The sequence below is a fragment of the Python bivittatus genome, unplaced genomic scaffold (genome assembly GCF_059951505.1).
Source record: "Python bivittatus isolate LINGU-HERP-01145 unplaced genomic scaffold, Pbiv_v1 ctg000960_np1212, whole genome shotgun sequence".
In the NCBI taxonomy this organism is placed as follows: domain Eukaryota; kingdom Metazoa; phylum Chordata; class Lepidosauria; order Squamata; family Pythonidae; genus Python; species Python bivittatus.
The window spans coordinates 10,198,072-10,219,886 of NW_028277124.1; the positions used below are offsets into that span (position 1 = coordinate 10,198,072).

Consider the following 21,815-nt stretch of genomic DNA (forward strand, 5'->3'; position numbering starts at 1 on the left):
AGTATAGAAAACAAGATTGAAAAAAGGACCAAATCCATGCACAAAATCCCACCTGTCATTTTGTGCATGCCTGAGAAAAAAGACAAAAACCACAAGTACAGTGGTACCTCTACTTACGAACTGAATCCGTTCCATGACTCTGATCGCAAGTCGAGTTGGTCGCAAGTCGAGGTAAATTTTCCCATAAGGTTCAATGTAAATACGGTTAATCCGTTCCACCCTCCGAATTTGGTCGCACCCCGAAGCAAATTTTCCCATAAGGTTCAATGTAATTACCGTTAATCTGTTCTGGTGTCCGCGTGCCGCGCATCAGGGGCAGAAAAGTGCCCGCGCGCTGCGCGTCAGGGGCGCGGCGGGGCGGCAAAACGCCTGCGTGCTGCGCGGCAGGGCAGAAAAATGCCCGCGGACCACGTGTCAGGGGCGGAAAAATGGCCGCAGACCACGTGTCAGGATGGAAAAATGGCTGCGGACCACGTGTCAGGGTGGAAAAATGGCCGTACCTCGAGGCAGAGTTCACACATCGAGGTAAATTTTTGGGGCCGGAGCTGGTCGTATCTCGAAAATTTTGTAAGTAGGGGCATTCATAAGTAGAGGTACCACTGTACTTAAACACTTTAATCATGGATTTAAAAGTCTGGGGTGTTTTCCTTAGTGACCATGGATTTTTAAAACTATGAGTCATGGAATCACAGATACTGAGGCCACCTGTACTGTATTTTTATTTCTTTGAAAAGTTGATTAATAGGGGTAATAAAAAAAACATCTAATCTATATTTGGCAAAGACCTCCTCCTAGGAAGAGAGGTAGTGGTTTCATGATAGGCTCAAATGTGAGCCAATCCACCTTCACATTTGCTCTGCAAATCTTCAGGTCTAGCTTTAGATGTTTACAGGAGGATGCATGCTTACTTCAAAGTGAGAAACTATTTATGCTTGCCCAAATCATGGCTCGTTATTATTATGGCAGAGAAAACAAATATAACAAACAAAATTAAGTCTGTACCCCCTTCCTCCCTGCCTTGCAGATGTGACCAGGGCCAAACTCAGCTTCTCACTGTGCTAATCCTATCAAACCCAGAAATGACCATCCTTCAGAGTCCCCTGCAGTCCCATTAAAACCAAATAGAAGCTTCACTTACAGTACAGCCCACCGGCAGCCCTAACAGGGGAATTGCAACATAGAGAAGCCCCTACATTCCATCCTCGGTCAAGGACATGGGCTGATTACCTCAACATTTCATCTCCTTAACAATGGACTTTCCCAGCATTGCAGCTGCTCCTGAAAGTGCGATTTTTGCCTAGCACAACAACCCCAGGCAAGGACCTGCCTAGGTTCCCCAAATTTTCCAATGAATCAGATCCCTAGGATTTTTACCAGATAGCTTTCAGCTTCTATAAAAATCTTTGTATTCCCATTGTTTGGGGCTCCTCTTTGTTCTAAAGATGGGACACAACGATAACTGAATAAACTGTTGCTTATTTCTCCTTAATATTAAAAAAAAATCTTCTGATTTTTCCATGACAACTATAAGCTCTGTCTTTAGTATTAGACCTAAAAGATTTAGGTCCCAAAGCCCATTTAGGATTCAGAGAGTTTATAAGTGGGGCTGCAAAAATCTGGATCATCACTAGATAGGGAGTTGGAGCTTTCAGTATTTCTGCTGACATGTAGTGGTCATCTGGATGCTTCTAGCCCAGGTAAAATAGCCCTAAGTTATTGCACAGCGAGAGCATTGTAGATAAAAATTAGGAAATAGAAAACTTAAGTCCCTAGTTTGTCATCTTTCCCATGAACCCAGAAAGTAGCCTTAGGTTTTCATTGGATTGGCATAATAATACTGATCTGTCATACCAAGTTTCTCTAAGGAATATGACGAAATTATGTATATGAAGCTGTACTATAGAAATAGTAAGTTAGATTGCACTTACAATGGTAACAAGTGACCAAAGCTATTTCAGGTGAGCTTGTATAGAAAAAAAAATAGTTCCAGTTCATTAAGGCTTAATACTAGTTTGCCTAATGAAATGTCCTGGATATAGTGAAATAAAGGTGTACAAAATAATACTGGTTTATATCTGTGAATTGAGGATTGTCTTTCCATTGTATACCTCTAGAGTGTCAAGCCAGAACGAGAGTGGCTACTGGATATGGCCAAGGTTTACCTGGGGATCCGAAAAAAACTGAAACCACCTTCACGGCAAGTGGCTCTCAGATGCAAGAGTTACAGCTCGGTTGATATCTGAATGTCAAAACTGTCCTAGCACTAATTAATACTCTTTTTAGGTTTGTGCACAGAGCATAATAAATCCCACTTCTTCCCAGAAGCCTAAGTATACATTTGCCACAATTTAATACCTGAAATGAAACAAAGTAACCACTCAGGGGAAGAAGGCATGTGGAAAGTTTCTGCATTCCTCTGTTGAGGCACGTTCTTAGCTTCTCTGTTTTTTCTGTTCCCTAGAACCAAGCTTTGCCTTTCTGCTTTGCCTATGCAGCACAGGAGATGGTCAAGCACCTTAAAGCATGTCCCAAGCAGGAACATGATTTGGGGGCAGAGGGTAGTTCTAGGGAGTGAAATTAATGTCTTAATTACCCGCAAGGTTCAAGGACCCTGTCTCAGCCCTCCAGCCCTCCAGCCTCTCCGCAAAAAGAAAGAAAGGAAAGCAGCAAACTGCTGTCAACAGTACTGCCCCTCTCAGGAACAGAGAGCATGTGGTTTATGGGCTACAGGTCTCTGGGGTATAGTTGTTTATTTAAGTACATACAGAATTGCCCCTGATGTGTTTAGTTTGGGCTCACTAATTTGTTGAAATTCTAATCTTACTCTATTTCTCACCACTACAGATGGGGCTTTACTCTGATTCTTCAAAAACAGCAATTGTGAGTATCTTTCACAAAAACACAATCAATGAAGTGAATATAAACCTAAAGTTATGTAATTCTGCACCTAAAATTAAGCATACACTTAAAAAATACAGTGTGTTATAACCCAATATTATTTACAAAAAGTTCTGAGGTTGGGCAGCCTCCAGATAGCTTTGGCACCTGAGTCATGCACTGCACATCCAAGACTGTTCTCTGTCACACTGACCCAAATAATCCTGATCATGCTTATTCCTACCATTCAGTTTGTTCTTTCCTTCTTGGTACTTTTCTTATCTCAAGCACAGAAAAGCTGAAGGAAGGAATGACAATAGAGTTCATAAATACTGTTTGGTCTCCATATTAGAATGGCAGATGATGACTTTACCTGATTCTGATTGGCTGCATTTTAACCTGAGGGTGCCACCATTCAAAAATTAACACGCAGCTTTGGATTGTTTCCATTATGGATGAAAGACTTTGGTGACGTAATTCTCCTAAGCCCGTCAGGTAACCTCGGGGAGGTAGGCAGTGTAAATAGTAAATATACAACTTTAACAGATGGGGACTGTTAGTGTACTGTTTTCTACTTCCAGGATTGTAGTTTATTGTTCTGTGGTAGCAGAGTTTAAAGAAATTTAAGTGCACAGTTTCCCTGATAGGTTCAACATGGAAGAATTACAACTTCTCCAGGGCTAATGATATTCATGAGTTCCTTTTTTAAAAATAATAATTTTATTAAAGATTATCACTACAACAGTAAAAATTAATACAAACAAAAAAAGATGGAAGAATAAAAAGAAAGAGTAGAAGGTGCAGAAAAAAACAGAAAAAAGAAAATAATAAAGAAAAAGAAAAGAAATATATAAAAAAATGATTCTCACTTTCATCACAAGTATAAACAATTTTAGTAATTCACCTCCTCTTAAAATATAGCAAATGATCTCTTCTTACCATATCCCATTTCTTATCTATAAACAAATCCATAAAGCATCGTTATTCCAGTCCTGGTATCAGCAAAAGTCCATTTAGGGTTACCAGAGATGACAACATAATCTATTTTAACCTTAATCAAATAAACCAAATTTATATTCCTTCCTTTTACTTCTAACAATCTTAATTTTTAGTCCATTGTCTAATGGACTTAGAATTAGTCTAATGTCTTAGAACTTGATTTCTTTTCATTTTTTCTTTGTCCCTTACAAGATTCTTCAAAAATTTAACAAGCCTCTTTTGTACATCCAGTATAGGAAAATTATCTTGCTCACTCTCTTGATTTATTGTTTGTATATCCCTTCTAATTATTAAAACATCAGCCAATTTCTTTTGTATGTCCAATGTAGCATCTTTTACCATGTCATTCTTATAGTCTATCATTTGTAAATCCACTTTCAACTCGGTCTCAATCTTGTCAGGTAGAACTTGTTCCTCTTCCATAACATCTTCTAGACATAGTCTCTCCATAGAGGCAGATGTCTCTGTTGACACTATTAAAATTAACTTCTGAGTCCACTGTTCAAAAATATCCTTCAATATGTCCAATGTTAGAATATTTTGCTTCATTCTGTAACTCTAAGTCTAGTTTATGTGTTCTTCTCCTTTAATTGTAATCTTTAGTTCCCTCTAGTGTCCAATTTTTAAGTCTTACTATGTTTTTTTTTAATCAAAACAAAAGCATTTTCCCATGGGAAGGGTTCTTTATAATTAATTCCAAAATCTTATTTCAAATTTAGCTGAACCATTACTATTTGTAACTTTCTAAAATCAAAGTTTTAATCTCCCACAAGTGTGCCAGATAGCTGCTTCTCGCAACGGCAGGTTTAGAGCTCTGGGAGATGAGGAATAGCCATCCTGCTCAAATCTTGGTCAGCACCTTTGAAAGGACACTGAGTTTGCATACTTCCTTTTCTAATCACTTTCAGAAATTCCTTGTTACTGCTTTTCAGCTATTTCACCTTTGGAGTTTGATAGCACTGGGTAAGTTTCCTTCAATCCTTAGTGAAAGAAAGTTTTAACTACAAGTTTTAATATTTTTATTTTTGGAATAAGCACTGTTCATGAGTTCCTAGAGATGAGGAACAGCAATAGTTATCCTCTTCGTGCCGTGCTTTCTAATTTTTGAGGCATCTGGATGGCTGCTCTTAGAAAATGCTGCTTATGACCTGATCCAGCAGGACACTTCTCATGTTCCACTGGAAAAACTAGGCACTTTTTTTAGCTGCTCTGGTGAATGCGATGCCCTTTGCTGAATTAGAGAAGTTAATGGGATAAAGATCACCAGAACTGGCAATAATTGTCAATGTTTGTTCTGTAGGTACTTAACATGCACAGGGCAATCTGAGCTATGGGACTGGATTACTAGCATTCTGAAAGCTCAGGTAAGTAATGGAAAAAAGGAACATACTTGATTAGTTGTGCCCTATTAATAAAATATACATGATTGACTATAAAGCTAATGTGATAGTTGGAGCTTTAATGTGCTGGTTCATCTCCAGAAAGGAGTTTTGCTGAATTTAGGTTGTTCTTACACTTTTCTTAATAAAATGTACTTTTAATTGCTGCAGAAAAGGAGGGCCATGGAGGGAATCAATCCTAGTCACACATCAAAAGATTTCAAGTATGAAAACAGAAGACTCAGAAATAAATATTTCCCTTTCACTTTACATATGCAGTTGTTCTTGTGTATGTAAATTGCTGCAAATAGTTGGATCTCTTTATGAATTCTAACTTGGATGTTTTGCAATGAAATCACGCTTTGACATTCTTTTCCTCAAAAAATGGTCAGCCTGAAGGTTAATCAGGAAGTGTGGAGAATTGAGAAAGGTCAGATTTATGTTTGTCTGTTCCTTTGAGTAGCAACTGAGTACTAGTTATGATGGCTCATTAAGTAAGTAAACAGGGAGAGCAAAAAGCAATTTACCAATATAGTTCAACAGGAGGAAGAGGCAAGGAATAGAGGAGAGTGACCAGAGAAGCAGTATCTTCTCAGGGACTATGTGTTCAGCTGTAAAGGTCATTATCTGAATAGCTACTAATTACAAGGGCAGCTGGTTATCCATTACAGAATTCATATTGTGACATAGGAGGAAAATAAGACAACCAGTCCCAGAGAGTAAACCCATTGCAAGTGAAAAGGGCAGACAGACAAGAGTTAGCCAGGGGAGTTCACCAGGGGAGTTCTTAACAAATTTTCTCTCTTAAATGGACTGTGGTAATTAGCTAACCTAAGAGCCTGAGAAAAGAAGTAAAAAATCTTCTACAGGCAGAACCTTAACAAATGAAGGTGAAGATCGATTGGACTTAGATTGGCCTCTGCAGTCATAATTTGCAGGGCTTATAGAGTGCTTGTGTTCCTGTCTGAAAGCAACCTGGCTATACTGGCAGCAAGTCCTTGAAGAAAACATCAAAGAATTGGAATAGTGAGTGGCCACACTTCAGGCGATGAAATGAATATTTACAGATCAGAAAAAGCTGGTGCTATGACAGGAACTGACAGACAAAGCAACTCTCCATAATTAACAATCAAACAAAGGAACACTTTCAATGGACAATAGCATCTATCAAAAGCGAGAGATGTGGAACATACTCTGTACTGCTGGAACTAAAAAAACAGGCTCTTGCAGAAGAAACTGGTTTTAAGCCTTTAGGGGAAGGAAAACAAAAAAAAACTCTGAGGAATAGGAGACAAGACTGTCGTTTGCTGAAGGGCAGGAGAGAAGCTGCAAGAAGACAAGGAGTTGCGGTAGTCATGACTCACTGTTTCAAAGAACTGAAAAAATAAGTACCAGCCAGAGTCACTAGTTCATGAAGTGTGCTGTTTCCCTAAACTGAGGATCAGTGATGTGATAGAACAACTTCCAAGACTTATTAAGTCTACTGACAATTATTCCTTCCTGTTAATCCATGTAGAGACACATGACTCTTGAAGCTGTATTAAAGAAGCTCCAGGAGGCTGAGGTGGTGTTCTCATCCATTCTTCCCTTACATGGAAGAGGATTAGAAAAACAAGACTACTGCAATTAAATGACAGGCAAATCATGCTGATGGGAAAGATCCCTGCCTGTCTCAAACGTCATAGGAAGAGGTTCTGAGAAAGGATGGCTTGAGAGGAATAAGTTTTAAAAAGAGAGAGATTCAGATAATGTTCTCTATAGTCCTGTTCAGGCATAATACCTCACTTACATGTTTCTGTACATCGTACACTTTAAAGCAACATGTGGCAAATTGTTCCTTTGCTTTCATTTGATAATGATTTCCTGTTGTTTAAATCATTGTGTTAATCTCATATGCCCTGATGTCTCCGAGAATATGGAACGCTTTCTATAAATGGATGGATTCCTCAAATGCGTTTAGCATAGTTATGGATTGCTCATCATTGCGGTATAATGACTTTGTTCCAGAACCTGTCTTCTTACGAGGGCAGGGGCTATTTTTTTCCAGCATAATTTCTCTACCAGCAACAGTCTTACCAGTCCTTGCCAGAGGACTGATGTGTTCGTGTAGAATTAAAATAGTGATTTGATTTAGGTGAACGCTGTGACTTATTAATTATTTTTTTATTAATCTGTCCTATTTATATTGATATGATAGACTCCGTTTTTGTAGTGTTGTGTTTTAGGATAAAGACAGAACACATCATTTGTTTCTGAAAATGATTTACAGATAAATTGCTATGGATCTATGACTCCAGCAGACAGATTGGCCTTGGTTTGGAATCAAAATCTCCATGTTAGCTCTGGGCTCTGGAGCTATAGGTGGCATGTCAATTACCATCTTGAAAAAGTGATAAAAAAATAGGCTGAGGAAGACAAAATGGTGCAAATGTCTGGTATAAATTCTGGGTAGAAACCAAATTTGGGGATTTATAGTCAGTGAAACTCAACAACTTTTTATAAGGCCAAACAGGGTTTAACCATCCTATTCTGTTCACATTTTCATTACTAAGTTATATTTCAAACTTTGCAGTTTACCTGTCAATAAACAAAAATTGGGAGAAAATCAGTTTATTTAGAGGTAGTACTATAGTAAATCGTCATATATGGTAAAGTAGATTGATAAACTTTTTGAACCCATTTTAAAGTGGATTGCTTTTTAACTTTTATTTTAAAGCTTGAAAATCAGTGGATTGAAACCATTTTCATTCCACTTGCTAATTTTAAAGGAGAGCGTATCAGTTGGGAGATGTAGCATAGCTTTTAATAATTTGAAAGAATTAGGAGATTTATTTTATAGATGGGGAAAACAATGTATTATTATTAAAATGCTTTTAATTCAGAACTGTACTGCCAGCAAATATTGTTAAGTAAGTTTTATGTAGAATAAGTAAGCAACTCTTTAGATCTCATAGTTTACACACAGAGAAAAAAATATTACAAATATTTGTGTTGGCAGAAGTTTTAGGAAAAACAGTTGCTATCATCACACAATACATTGTTGTTGTTGTTTAGTCGTTAAGTTGTGTCCGACTCTTCGTGACCCCATGAACCATATTGTGCCAGGCCTTCCTGTCCTTCACTGCCTCCCTGAGTTTGCTCAGTTTCATGCTCATTGCTTCAGTGATGCTATCTAACCATCTCATCCTCTGCCGTCCTCTTCTCCTTTTGCCTTCAATCTTTCCCAGCATCAGGGTCTTCTCCAAAGAGATCTCTCTTCGCATTAGGTGACCAAAATATCTGAGCTTGAGCTTCATTATCGATCCTTCCAATGAGCAATCAGGGTTGATTTCCTTTAAGATTGACTGGTTTGACCTCCTAGCAGTCCAGGGGACTCTCAAGAGTCTTCTCCAGCACCACAGTTCAAAGGCATCAATTCTTCGGCGCTCGGCCTTTTTTATGGTCCAGCTCTCACAGCCATACATTACTACTGGAAAAACCATAGCTTTGACTATGCGGATCTTTGTCGGCAAGGTGACGTCTCTGCTTTTTAATATGCTATCTAGGCTTGCCATAGCTTTCCTCCCAAGGAGCAAGCGTCTTTTAATTTCATGGCTGCAGTCTCCGTCTGCGGTGATCTTGGAGCCCAAATAAATGAAGTCTGTTACTGCTTCCATTTCTACCCCTTCTATTTGCCAGGAATTGATGGGTCCAGATGCCATGATCTTAGTTTTTTTAATGTTGAGTTTCAAGCCAGCTTTTGCACTCTCCTCTTTCACCCTCATCAAGAGGCTCTTTAGTTCTTCACTTTCTGCCATTAGGGTGGTATCGTCCGCATATCTGAGGTTGTTGATGATTCTCCCTGCAACCTTAATTCCGGCTTGTGATTCTTCCAGCCTGGCATTTCTCATGATGTACTCTGCATATAGGTTAAATAAGCAGGGTGACAGTATACAGCCTTGTCGTACACCTTTCCCTATTTTGAACCAATCGGTTGTTCCATGACCGGTTCTAACTGTTGCTTCTTGGCCCGCATACAGATTTCTCAGGAGACAGGTAAGGTGGTCTGGTACTCCCATCTCTTTAAGAATTTGCCACAGTTTGTTGTGATCCACACAATCAAAGGCTTTTGCATAGTCAATGAAGCAGAAGTAGATATTTTTCTGGAACTCTCGTGCTTTCTCCATGATCCAGCGAATGTTGGCGATTTGATCTCTAGTTCCTCTGCCTCTTCGAAACCCAGCTTGTACATCCGGTAGTTCTCGGTTCATGTATTGCTGAAGCCTAGCTTGTAGGATTTTGAGCATAACCTTGCTAGCATGTGAAATGAGTGCAATTGTGCGATAGTTTGAGCATTCTTTGGCGTTGCCCTTCTTTGGAATTGGAACATAAACTGACCTTTTCCAATCCCGTGGCCACTGTTGTGTTTTCCAAACTTGCTGGCATATTGAGTGCAGCACTTTAACACCATCATCTTTTAGTATTTTAAATAACTCAGCTGGAATACTGTCATCTCCACTAGCTTTGTTGTTAGCAATGCTTCCTAAGGCCCACTTGACTTCACTCTCTAGGATGTCTGGCTCAAGGTCAGTGATCACACCAGCGTGGACATCAGGGACATTAAGATCTTTCTTGTATAGTTCTTCTGTGTATTCTTGCCACCTCTTCTTAATCTCTTCTGCTTCTGTTAGGTCCCTGCCTTTTTGTCCTTTATCATGCCCATCTTTGCACTAAACGTTCCTTTCATATCTCCAATTTTCTTGTAGAGATCTCTAGTCTTCCCCATTCTATTGTTTTCCTCAATTTCTTTGCATTGTTCATTTAAGAAGGCCTTCTTATCTCTCCTTGCTGTTCTCTGGAAATCTGCATTCAGTTGCTTATATCTTTCCCTTTCACCCTTGCTTTTCGCATTCCTTCTTTCCACAGCTATTTGTAAAGCCTCATCAGACAGCCATTTTGCTTTCTTGCATTTCTTTTTCTTTGGGATGGTTTTAGTTGCTGCCTCCTGTACAATGTTACGGACCTCCATCCATAGTTCTTCAGGTACTCTGTCTACCAAATCTAATCCTCTAAATCTATTCATCACCTTCACTGTGTACTCACAAGGAATATGATCTAAGTCATACCTGAGTGGTCTAGTGGTTTTCCCTACATTCTTCAATTTAAGCCTAAATTTTGCAGTAAGAAGCTCATGATCTGAGCCACAGTCAGCTCCTGGTCTTGTTTTTGCTGTCTGTATAGAGCTTCTCCATCTTTGGCTGCAAAGTATATAATCAATCTGGTTTCGGTATTGACCATCTGGTGATGTCCATGTGTAGAGTCGTCTCTTGTGTTGTTGGAAAAGAGTGTTTGCTATGACTAGCTTGTTCTCTTGACAGAACTCTATTAGCCTTTGCCCTGCTTCATTTTGTACTCCAAGGCCAAACTTGCCTGTTATTCTGATTACTCCTTGACTTCCTACTTTAGCATTCCAATCCCCTATGATGAAAAGGACATCTTATTGGTGCTAGTTCTAGAAGGTGTTGTAGGTCTTCATAGAAGCGGTCAACTTCAGCTTCTTCGGCATCAGTGGTTGGGGCATAGACTTGGATGACTGTGATATTGAATGGTTTGCCTTGGATACGCACTGAGATCATTCTGTCGTTTTTGAGGTTGTACCCCATTACTGCCTTTCCCACTCTCTTATTGACTATGAGTGCAACTCCATTTCTTCTAAGGGTTTCTTGCCCACAGTAGTAGATATAATGGTCACCCGAATTAAATTCACCCATTCCCGTCCATTTCAGTTCACTGATTCCCAAGATGTCGATGTTCAATCTTGTCATCTCATGTTTGACCACATCCAGCTTGCCTTGGTTCATAGATCTTACATTCCAGGTACCTATACAATATTGTTCTTTACAGCATCAGACCTTCTTTTCGCTTCCAGATACATCCACAGCTGAACGTCCTTTCGGCTTTGGCCCAGCCACTTCACTCTTTCTGGAGCTACTTGGAATTGCCCTCCGCTCTTCCCCAGTAGCATATTGGACACCTTCCGACCTGAGGGGCTCATCTTCCGGCATCATATCTTTTAGCCTTTTAACATTGTCCATGGGGTTTTCTTGGCAAGGATACTGGAGTGGGTTGCCATTTCCTTCTCCAGTGGACCACATTTTGTCAGAACTCTCTGTCATGACCTGTCCGTCTTGGGTGGCCCTGCACGGTATAGCTCATGGCTTCACTGAGTTACGCAAGCCCCTTCGCCACGACAAGGCAGTGATCCATGAAGGGGACACAATACATTAGACTTGACTAAAATGGTATTTAGTAGTTTATGGTTGTGGGATGCCCACCCATTTTCTTAGCAGGCTTACAAAACAAAATGTCTTTGTACAAAAAACATGCTGTGCCAGGCCGTCAGACATAATATACTTTATTTGTTTTTGCACAGCATGTTTTTTTTAACATTTTGTTTTGTAAACCCAGTGTAATCAAAACACTGTGAACACAACTGCCCTGTTCAATTCTTAAAAATCACTTAACTGCAGCACACCCCATTATCTTCATTATTACACTGTTTAATACATTTACACAGCCTTCCTTCATCTACTATCCTCCAGATGTTGTAGGCTAAAACTTCCAGAGTTTTGCATAATATTGCTTACCTAAAAGGGAAAGGCATGATGGGTATGTACTTATTCCCAATTAAACAGGTACCACTTACTCCTAAATAAAGAAATATCAGAATAATAGTCAACTGTTTTGAATAAAGTGCATGTTTTGAAATAAGATGAAAAATAATATTAATTCATATTTTTATTGAAGTATACACAGAAAAAACAAGCACATCAATAACCAAAACAATAGCAGGTTCCAACTAGCCCCAAGGGCATCCACAGGAGTGGGGAGTCAAGGGGGTGCAGATGACAAAACGTGAGTCATGCATATGTGTAAAAAGAGACTTATGCTTAAATATGTATCTGAAACAGACTTTTTCTATACTCACCAAACAGTCACCATTCTCATTCACTCTTGGATCTCTGAATGGTCCAGTTACTCTCTTGTCTCATTTCATTTGTCTGTTCATGTCACCTAACAGGATAAATTTTACCCCTTAATCACATTTTTTCAGAATATTATCCAATTTTTCCCAAAACTCATTTCTGGTTTTTCAAATATCTTCATTAATTGTAGTAGAACATGGAACTATCGCCAGCCTATGAATTCTTAGTTTCATACACATCCAAAACAATCTCGATGATACCAGTTCATACTTTTTGACATACATTTTAGCACTTTCATTAAAAATTAAATCTACACTTGTGTTTCTCTGAAAGTATGCATCAGTCCATGCCATAAGATCAATCCATTTTCATTCTAATCTATTATGTTTTTTCTCCCCTCTTGGTTTCACAGATACACAACCTATTTTTTTCTTTCATTTCTTTCATTAATTTGTGCTCTGTGCTAGTTACTCTTTTTACTTTCTAAGTTGCAATCTTCCATATGCCATGGTTAACACCAGTGGGCCCATGAATAAATGGCCTCTGACACCTATCGTGGCTTTGGTTAATTGGGGCTCTCACATAAGGCTTTTTAAGTAAGGTAGAGGGGTACATAGAGTAATATACGTACAAGCCTTAATCACACTCGTGCCACACACAGCATTCCTGCTAATGGTATGGCAAATACTGGTCAGTTTTGGCAGATTTTGGACAGTATACCATGAGCTCAGTTTTACACCAAGCATGTTCACACTATTCTGTACAAGCTAAGATCTTTAATTTAGAGACTATCTTGCAAGCCGACATATTGATACCTGCATCCCACCCAGGAGATACACAATTAGGATACAGGGGTAAATGACTATCATAATAAGGAGGCTATATTACTTTATTGCATAACTTGAAAATATGAAATAACAGAAATCCCATACCTGGTATCCAGCAAAGATGTTTCAGTTATTTCTCCTTTAAGTAAAGAAGTCCTTTCTTGATGTAATTGCAAAAGTTGAGGAAATACATTTGCCATAGCATTTTTAATGAAAAATTGGAAAATGGTTTTGGCATATCATGAGGTAAATATTTTTTTTATGATGTTGTGAAGTTGTGTTGATGAAGACCATAGTATGATCATAGGCATGTTCAGTGTCTGTCTGGACAGATCTCTCCGCAGCCCAAGGTTGACCAATGCAAATTATAAGTTGGTTTATAATGAGCTATAAACCCCATTATATGGCAGAAGAAGATAGAATATAGTGGCCGTGAGAGGGGCAAATACAGGATAAAAGGTGTTTCTGACTCCTTTAAATCCTATCTAGTGTAACAAAAGACCCTAAAAAGATATATATATTAGAAAGCACTCAATTTCCTGAAGAATATGCGGCCAAGTCCGGCTTCTGGGTAAGTTTTATGGCATACTAGACGCCTCCAAATTAGCAGAGAAGGCACAGAAAAGTGAATGCTAGCCAGCAGTGATTTCTTGCCAGCGAGTCTTTCTGGATAAAGGAGAGAATAAGAGATTGCCCACCTGTGCCCCAGACAGCTATTCCTTGGGAGGAGACCGCGGGATGGAAGTCTTACGATCTTCTTGTGAGTAGAGTGGCTGGGGGTCATGGGAGAAATAGTTCACTCGCACTAGCCACGCAGCCTTTTAAAGGACACTTAAGTATGACCAATCCTTACTTTCTTAATGTCTAAATCTATCAAATCTGTTAAAAGTGAGCTGGTTATGTTTGAAGAGCAAATGAAAAAAAGGTTTGTAAAGATGAAAGAGTAGATGAAAGAAATTACAAAAAAAAAATTGAAAAGTCTATAGAGCACCTTACAGGAGAAGTTAAACAAATTAATGACATAGTGGAAAATTTAGAAAGTAAAACAGAAATAATAAACAGAGAGATGGAAAAGGACTTAGACTGTCTGGTGTTACTGGAATTGAGAGAAAAAGAATCCTGCCTGAGACATAGAGCAGTTCCAGAGGATCCTGGAGATGACACTAGATAAAAGGTTATTCAGTCTTTAACTAACTTTCTGGAATGAGATGAAGATGATATGAAGGCAAAAATTGATAATGTTTATAGAATCAATACATGATTTGCAAAATTAAGAAATGTACCAAGGGATATTCTTGTCAGAAAGAAGACCAGAGATCAGGTTTTGCAGCAGCATTTTACTACCAGACTGAAGATTAGCAACGCAGATGTGATTGTACTTAAAGAAATTCCAATTAAAATACTGCACAAACAGAAAGAGTATTTCTTTTTGATTGAGAAACTTAAACAGAAAAGGATACCATTTGGTGGGATTGATTAAAAGGAGTGATCTTCACCTTTAAACAACAGGGATTCAGATTTAACTCAGTCCAAAAAGCAAGAGAATTTTTATAAAAGTTTTAAGGGGAACTGGAAGAAATGGAAGCGACAAAGAGCCCTAGCATTCTGGAGTCTGAACTGCTACAACAAGAAACTGAGGGAGAGACCACCACGTTAAGCACTACTGATATTGACTTTTCTATACGTTTTTGGCATAAATATGGATTATAAATGCCTAATGTGGAATATAAATGGAGCAAATGCTCCTCAAAATAGAAAAAAAGTATTTCACTATTGTAAAAAATTGAAAAGATGTGGTCTGTTTGCAAGAAATGCATATTAGAAAAAAAGATATAAAATATTTGATTTGCAAAAATTTGGGTGAAAAATTTATTTCAGTGGGAGTTAAAAAGAGAAATGAAGTATTGTATATAAACCCCCAGTTACAACCAGAACTGATATTGACTGATGATTATGGTAGATATGTAGGGGTGGAATCTACTTTGCCTGGGGCCAAGACTTTAATAATGAGAATGTATGCTCCAAATGAAGACGTTACTTTTTAAAAAATTACAGATAAATTAATGGACTTACCATATGAAAACTGGTGTTTAATGGGGGACTAGAATGAAGTAATTTGTCCACAAAAGGGCAGAACCTCTGAGAAAGACATTAAAACAACACAAGGGAAACTACCAAAAGTTCTTTTTGACGTAATGGACAACTTCATGGTAGATGCATGGAGCTGGTAGATGCATGGAGACACAAAACTCATGATGCAAAAGAATATACTTATTTTTCTGAAAGACACATCTTTTTCAAGAATTGATATGTTTTGGATATCCAAGAATTTGACTACTAGTGATCCTAAAGTAGAGATACTACCAAAGACTTTTTCAAATCATAACTCAGTGACTTTAGCACTTAAAAGGAAAATGAATTCTTCCTGATGGAGGTTAAATGAAACATTGTTATAGAAAGAAATAGTAATGGAAGATTGTAAAAAGAAGTTAAAAGGGTTTTTTAAAATAATCTTAATAAAGGTACAGACATAAGGATGGCTTGGGACACAAAGCTTTTATGAGAGGACATTTCATACAATGTAATAGCAAACTAAAAAAAAGGAGATAAGCAAAAACACAAGTGATTCTAGATGAGATAAAAGTGAAAGAAGAACTGAAGAAAAACCCCAGAAAAAAAATTATTTCACAACAAATTAAACTTTTACAACAGCAGTTTTCTGTGTTAACAATGAGAGAAATGGAAGTAAAAATGAATTACATAAAACAAAAGAATTCTGAATTTGCAAACAATCCAGGGAAATGGTTGGCATATAAACTGAGGAAAGAAAAGAGAAAAAAATGATATTAAAATTATAAGATGGAAATACCATATTAACAGACAATTTAAATATGGAAAAAAATATTTCATCAATACTATTCTAAACTATATCAAAGAGTAGAAAGTTCCCTGGCAAAGGTTGATAAATACTTAAAGAAACTTTACCAAAGATCACAGAAAAACAGAAACAATTTATGAGTGGACCAATAACAATGAAGGAAGTTTGTGAAGCTATAAAAAAGGCCAGAATAGGGAAAGTGTCTGGACCAGTTGGTTTACCAGCCAAATATTCATAAACATTTTGAAGATGAACTACTACAACCATTGCAAAACATGGTGAACTCTATTTTACAGAGTGGAAAGATACCAGACAGTTGGAAAGAAGCCTATACAGCATTAATACCTAAAGAAGGTCAAGATTTGACCTCACCAAAAAAACTACCGTCCGATATCATTACTGAATAATGATTATAAGTTATTTACAATGATTTTAGCTGAGAGAATTAAGATGGTTTTACAGGACTTTATTCATGAAGATCAATGTGGATTTTTACCTGAAAGACAGCTGAGGGACAATATTAGAAATGTATTGGATATTTTGGAATACTTGGAACAACATAATGAAAAATAGCAGCATTGATTTTTCTTGATGCAGAAAAGGCCTTTGACAGTTTGAACTGGACTTTCTTGTTTAAAATTTTGGAGTTTGTGGACTTTGGTGAGAATTTTATCAAATAGATAAAATTGATTACATTTCACAAAAGGCACAAATAATTGTGAATGGGGAACTAACAAAACCTTGTGAGATATAGAAAGGGACTAGACAAGGATGCCGCTTGTCACCATTGCTATTTATTTTAGCTTTGGAAGTATTGAATAGAGATATAAGGTGAGATGAGAGAATTGCTGGAGTAAAGATTAAAAGAGAAACTTATAAATTATGGGCGTTTGCTGACAACCTGGTGATAATCTTGGAAGATCCTCTGGAAGGAATAGAAATATTAATGGAAAAGCTAAAGGACTTTGGGGTATTACCTGGCTTTAAAATTAATAAACAAAAGAAGATGTTTATGAAGAATATGAACATCAAAAAACAAAAGGAATTGATGGAAAAAACTGATTTTAAGACTGAGAAAAAAGTGAAATACTTGGGTATCACTATGACTAATATGAATTGTATGTTATACCATGTTAAGACATGTAATGAATCCAAGAAGGACATGTTAAGTTGGGAGAAATTACAACTGTCATTGCTGGGGAGAATGTGATAAAAATGAATGTTTCGCCAGGATGTTTTTGTTTCAAACAATACCTATTTGGCAACTGATGTACCATTTAAACAATGGCAGAAAGATATATCTAAGTTTATATGGAAAGGGGAAAAGCCAAGGGTTAAATATAAAATACTTCAAGATGTAAAGGAACGAGGAGGATTGGGACTGCCTGATTTGAAATTGTACTTTGCAGCCTGCTGTTTAGTCTGGATGAGAGAGTGGGTTCTGCTGAGAAATAAGAGGATCTTAGAAATAGAAGGGCACGATCTGAGGTTCGGATAGCATGGTTTTTTATGGTACAATAAAGTTAAGGTTAATGTAAATTTTAAGAATCATTATATTAGAAGTGCCATGTTGAGAATATGGAACAGATATAAACCCAGACTGTGCCCGAAAATGCCTTAATGGGTCTCAGCACAAGAAGCATTTTATAGGAAAGGAACAGCAGGTAAAAAAAAATGGTTAACTTATTGAGAATTGTTAGAACAGGAATATGGAGAATATAAGATAAAATCAAGGAAACAACTGGCTGCAGAGGGATTTACCGTATTTTTCTGACTATAAGACGATACTTTTTTCTAAAATCCTTACACTAAAAATTGTAGGGCGTCTTATGCAAGGAAGTAAGCCAAGGAGAGAACCGCGCGGTTGCAAAACTGCCCATACTTTGTCTCTGCAAACAGGCTTCCTCCAATCACAAGCCTCCAATCATGAGTGAAACTGCCCATACTGTCTCTGCAAACAGACTTCCTCCAATCATGAGCCTTATATAATTGATGTCAGCTGATGCTGAACAAACCAATTGGAGGAAGTCTGTTTGCAGAGACAAGCTATCGGCAGTTTACATTATGATTGAATGTAATCAGTTATGCAAAAGAGCATGGAAATAGAGCTCCAGAGAGACGGTTGGACCTCCTCCCACCGAGTGTATCAGGTAAATGTTACCTAATTACTAAATAAAAATGTGTTCTGCGCTGTCTTTAAAATATTGATTTCTTAATTTTTGGTTGGAAAAGTTGGGGTCATCTTGTACATGGGGGCGTCTTATTGATGGAAAAATACGGTAGTTTTTAATGGTTTTCGTTTGCACAGTTAAGAGAAAGATTTGAGGTAGATAATAGGATGTTTGGAATTGAGCAGCAGAAGACAGAATTTGAAGTTGAACCAAGTACAAATTACTAACATGTAATTGCTAAAAATGTATAAACTTTAATTGAAATTTGAAACAGAAGAATAACAAGTGAAAGACTGTATGATAAAATGGGCTAAGAACTTTGGATATGACATATTGATGGAACAGTGGGAAAATATGTGGTTAAAAAGATTAAATTTACATTATGTTATAACTTAAAAGAGAATTTTTATAAAATGATGTACCATTGATATATGACTCTAGAAAAGCTGTCTAGAATGTATAAAGGTACTTCAAATTTATGTTGGAAATGTGGACACGAAGGGCCATTTTATCATGCCTGGTGGACTTGTAAAAAAAGCCAGAAATTTTTGGGTTCAAATACAAAAAAATTTAAAGATAACATTCAACTGCAACCAGAACTTTTCTTGTTGGGATTAATGGACAGTCAATGAGAAAAGAGTGAAGATTATTTTTATATATAATTACTGCTGTGAGACTTTTATATGTGCAAAAATGGAAACCTTGAAATACCCACAATGGAGAAATGGTTGGTGAAGATGACAGAAGTAGCAGAGATGGCAAAATTAACTTGTTTGATTACAGAAAGATAATAATTACATTTATTAGTGACTGGAAGCCCTTAATGGACTTTTTGCCAAAAAAAGAAAAAAATGAACTTGTGATTTATGGGTTTGAAGACTAGAAAGGGTAGCTTATAGAAAGAAGGAAGTTGTGATGTACCCTTAGAGAGAGAGGGTAAAATATAAATGTATCTATAACCGCTGTCAAGAAGATCAGAAACTGCTTCTTTAGATTCATTTTTTCCTTTCCTTTCCTTTCCTTTCCTTTCCTTTCCTTTCCTTTCCTTTCCTTTCCTTTCCTTTCCTTTCCTTTCCTTTCCTTTCCTTTCCTTTCCTTTCCTTTCCTTTCCTTTCCTTTCCTTTCCTTTCCCTTCCCTTCCCTTCCCTTCCCTTCCCTTCCCCTCCCCTCCCCTCCCCTCCCCTCCCTTCCCTTTTTTCTTTTTTATTTCTATTCCTATATTTCTTTTTCACTTTCTTATTACTTTCCTTTATTCTTCTTTCATTCAAAATTTGTACTGTTTTTAATTCTGTTGAAAAACTTCAATTAAAATTATTTTTAAAAAATATGTGGCCAAGTCCAAATTAGTTATAGCTTTCAGCAGAAAAATATTTTGATAGAGGAGTGGGCTTTTTGTGTGTAACTGGGAACATTTTCTTTGGACTTCAAAAACACTAGGCAGCATTGCCAGTGACATTGTATTACTGGAATAAATGGGGTTGAATTTAACCTGTTTTTGTCAGTTGGGGAAAGGGGGAGGTAAGGGGCAAAATGATGCAGAGACATAAGGATGGAAATTGTGCTGCTGAGAATTGGTGGATTCTGCTATCAAATTTTGGTGAGGGTTGTGAGGGCCTGTAAAATGGATACCTATAGGCCACAGGTTGTCCATTCAAGAAGAACCTTCATTTTGATACACTCTTTAATATTTTGAAAAAAAGCATATACTGTAACACGCCTTATATAACAGAAAACCTGTGGAATGGATAACTAACTTGGTGGAATTTGATTCTAAATATTGAGACACAGTATTCTCAAAAGCTTAATCCTTGCTTGGTTGACTCTTAGTTGCTTGTGCTTTCCTATTTTATTCACAGATGCTGGATTGTTAATTGAAGAACTTTGGTCAATGGCAAAATATTTTTATATTTAGTGTTATCAGCAATAGGTAACCTTTTGATGGATATTGATGGATGACTTTGGATGATGTTTAAAAGTATTTAAGGAATATATTAAAAAAAATCCCAAACTCAAGTGGGAAATCTCTATAAGCTATAAATACGTCCATGAGAACAGGAAATGGATGAATGTCATACTGTTAGTGCTACTAACACGAACTAATTATTTCCTTGTTTTCATGCAGCATGACAGCATCCGCCCAGTCATCCTACGTCGACGCTCTTCTTCTGACTTGACTAAGCCTAAATTTGGTACCATGCCCCTGATTTCTCTGCATGGAGACAGCACTAATCCAATCATGCTATCTGCTAATCAAACCTTGGTAAGGTGCCACTTGGTGGCTAAACTTTTGAAATGAGCAAACTGCAAAGCACACATGGCTATTTTGGTTATATATACATCAGGTGGTCATGCTGAGTTCACGTGGACCCAAGGAGCATCATTTTATTGTACAATATGTGTTTTTGTTCATACATTAAGACAGTATGAAAAAGCTAATACCTAACAAAGTCTGTAAGCATTAGACATCCCTTCTTAACCATGATGATGCCAAAATGATAAAGCACATGTGGTAACATTATAAGACAAGCTCTCCCTTTTGTACTGCGATGTACGTTCTTTCTCTTTTCTCCTTCCATTCTCCATATTGCACCCCCATGGACACCTAAATGGAAGTGTCTGTCTAAATAGGAAATTGCTAAGCCAGAGTATAAATAGGAAAAATATGGTAAATATAAAACATTTTACATAACATCTGGAATACAAGCTGTTGTCATTCAAGCCAAATTTCAAGGACAATAATGTCTGGATTTGCACTTCTGTTTAGTTGCATGTGTGGCAAAGGTATTTCCTCATTTGCGAAATGTTGCAATGTCTTAATAGTGATTGGAAGGAATACTATGTTTCTGTGTTCCACTTTAATAAATAGTCCCTGTCCATCAGCAACCCCACCACCCATGATGGGCAATAAGCATTTAACTTATTCAAAGCAGGCCCTTTCTGACCAATAGATGCATCACAGATATTAACCTTCAGTGTATCTGTTGCATAACCTTCCCTTCACCTGGTTAGCTGGAGGACTTCTTCACAAATAATTAGTGTCATTCAGAATAGATTGCCTCCCTTTCTTCCAAGAATTATTCTAAATGCTCCCAAACTCTCCGGATTATGTCTATAATAATGTTTATTATCCTGCTTTCCTGTGGATAAATTGTTACATCTTCATCTGTCTGCTTTTTTTTTTTTCATTTGTGTTCAGCACCGCTTACACACTCGAAGGACATTGTCCATGTTTTTTGTAAGTATTTGCGCATTTGTTACATATCTAGCCATAGTTTAGTATATTATAAATCCCATATAAATTCTTACATTAAATGTTGGGGCTATGAAAGCAGGTCTTAACACAGAAGTGCACAACTTGACATTCCAGAGCTACAAAGAGCTGTGAAAGCTTTGGGTGCAACTCCCAGAGCATGTCCAAAAATTGCCACAAGATTATATTTTTTAATATGACTTAAGAGGAAAATTCTTAAATGGAGAATAATTACACAAACAAACCACTTCTGAAATCTTAACAAGAAAACTGCAGGGTCTTGTCCAGGCAGTCACCAGGAGTCAAGACTGACTTGAAGGCACCAAAGAAAAAAGAATGATCTGAATCTTCCTTCAGACTCAGAAATTTATTGCAAGATAGGTAATAAAGATATTAGCAGAAAGTGCGGAGACCTTTAGCTAGAACCTAAAACAATTTAGCAAAAAGTAATGATCGGTTAACCTCCCAA

The 21,815-nt window shown here is 37.4% G+C and overlaps 1 protein-coding gene across 8 annotated transcripts in view; it reads left to right on the top strand.

Annotated features, from left to right (window-relative positions):
- ARAP3 (ArfGAP with RhoGAP domain, ankyrin repeat and PH domain 3) overlaps positions 1–21,815 on the top strand; it is an 83,532-nt gene that overhangs the window by 55,943 nt on the left and 5,774 nt on the right. For all 8 annotated transcript variants that reach the window (XR_015794253.1, XM_088131588.1, XM_088131587.1 and 5 more), the window contains 5 exons: positions 2,115–2,197; positions 2,845–2,880; positions 5,177–5,240; positions 20,219–20,356; positions 21,293–21,331. Coding sequence is in view for 7 of the 8 variants with exons in the window: in XM_088131588.1 (XP_087987714.1) it covers positions 2,115–2,197; positions 2,845–2,880; positions 5,177–5,240; positions 20,219–20,356; positions 21,293–21,331 (360 nt within the window). In the remaining variant the exon portion in view is untranslated. The remainder of the gene's footprint in view (positions 1–2,114; positions 2,198–2,844; positions 2,881–5,176; positions 5,241–20,218; positions 20,357–21,292; positions 21,332–21,815) is intronic.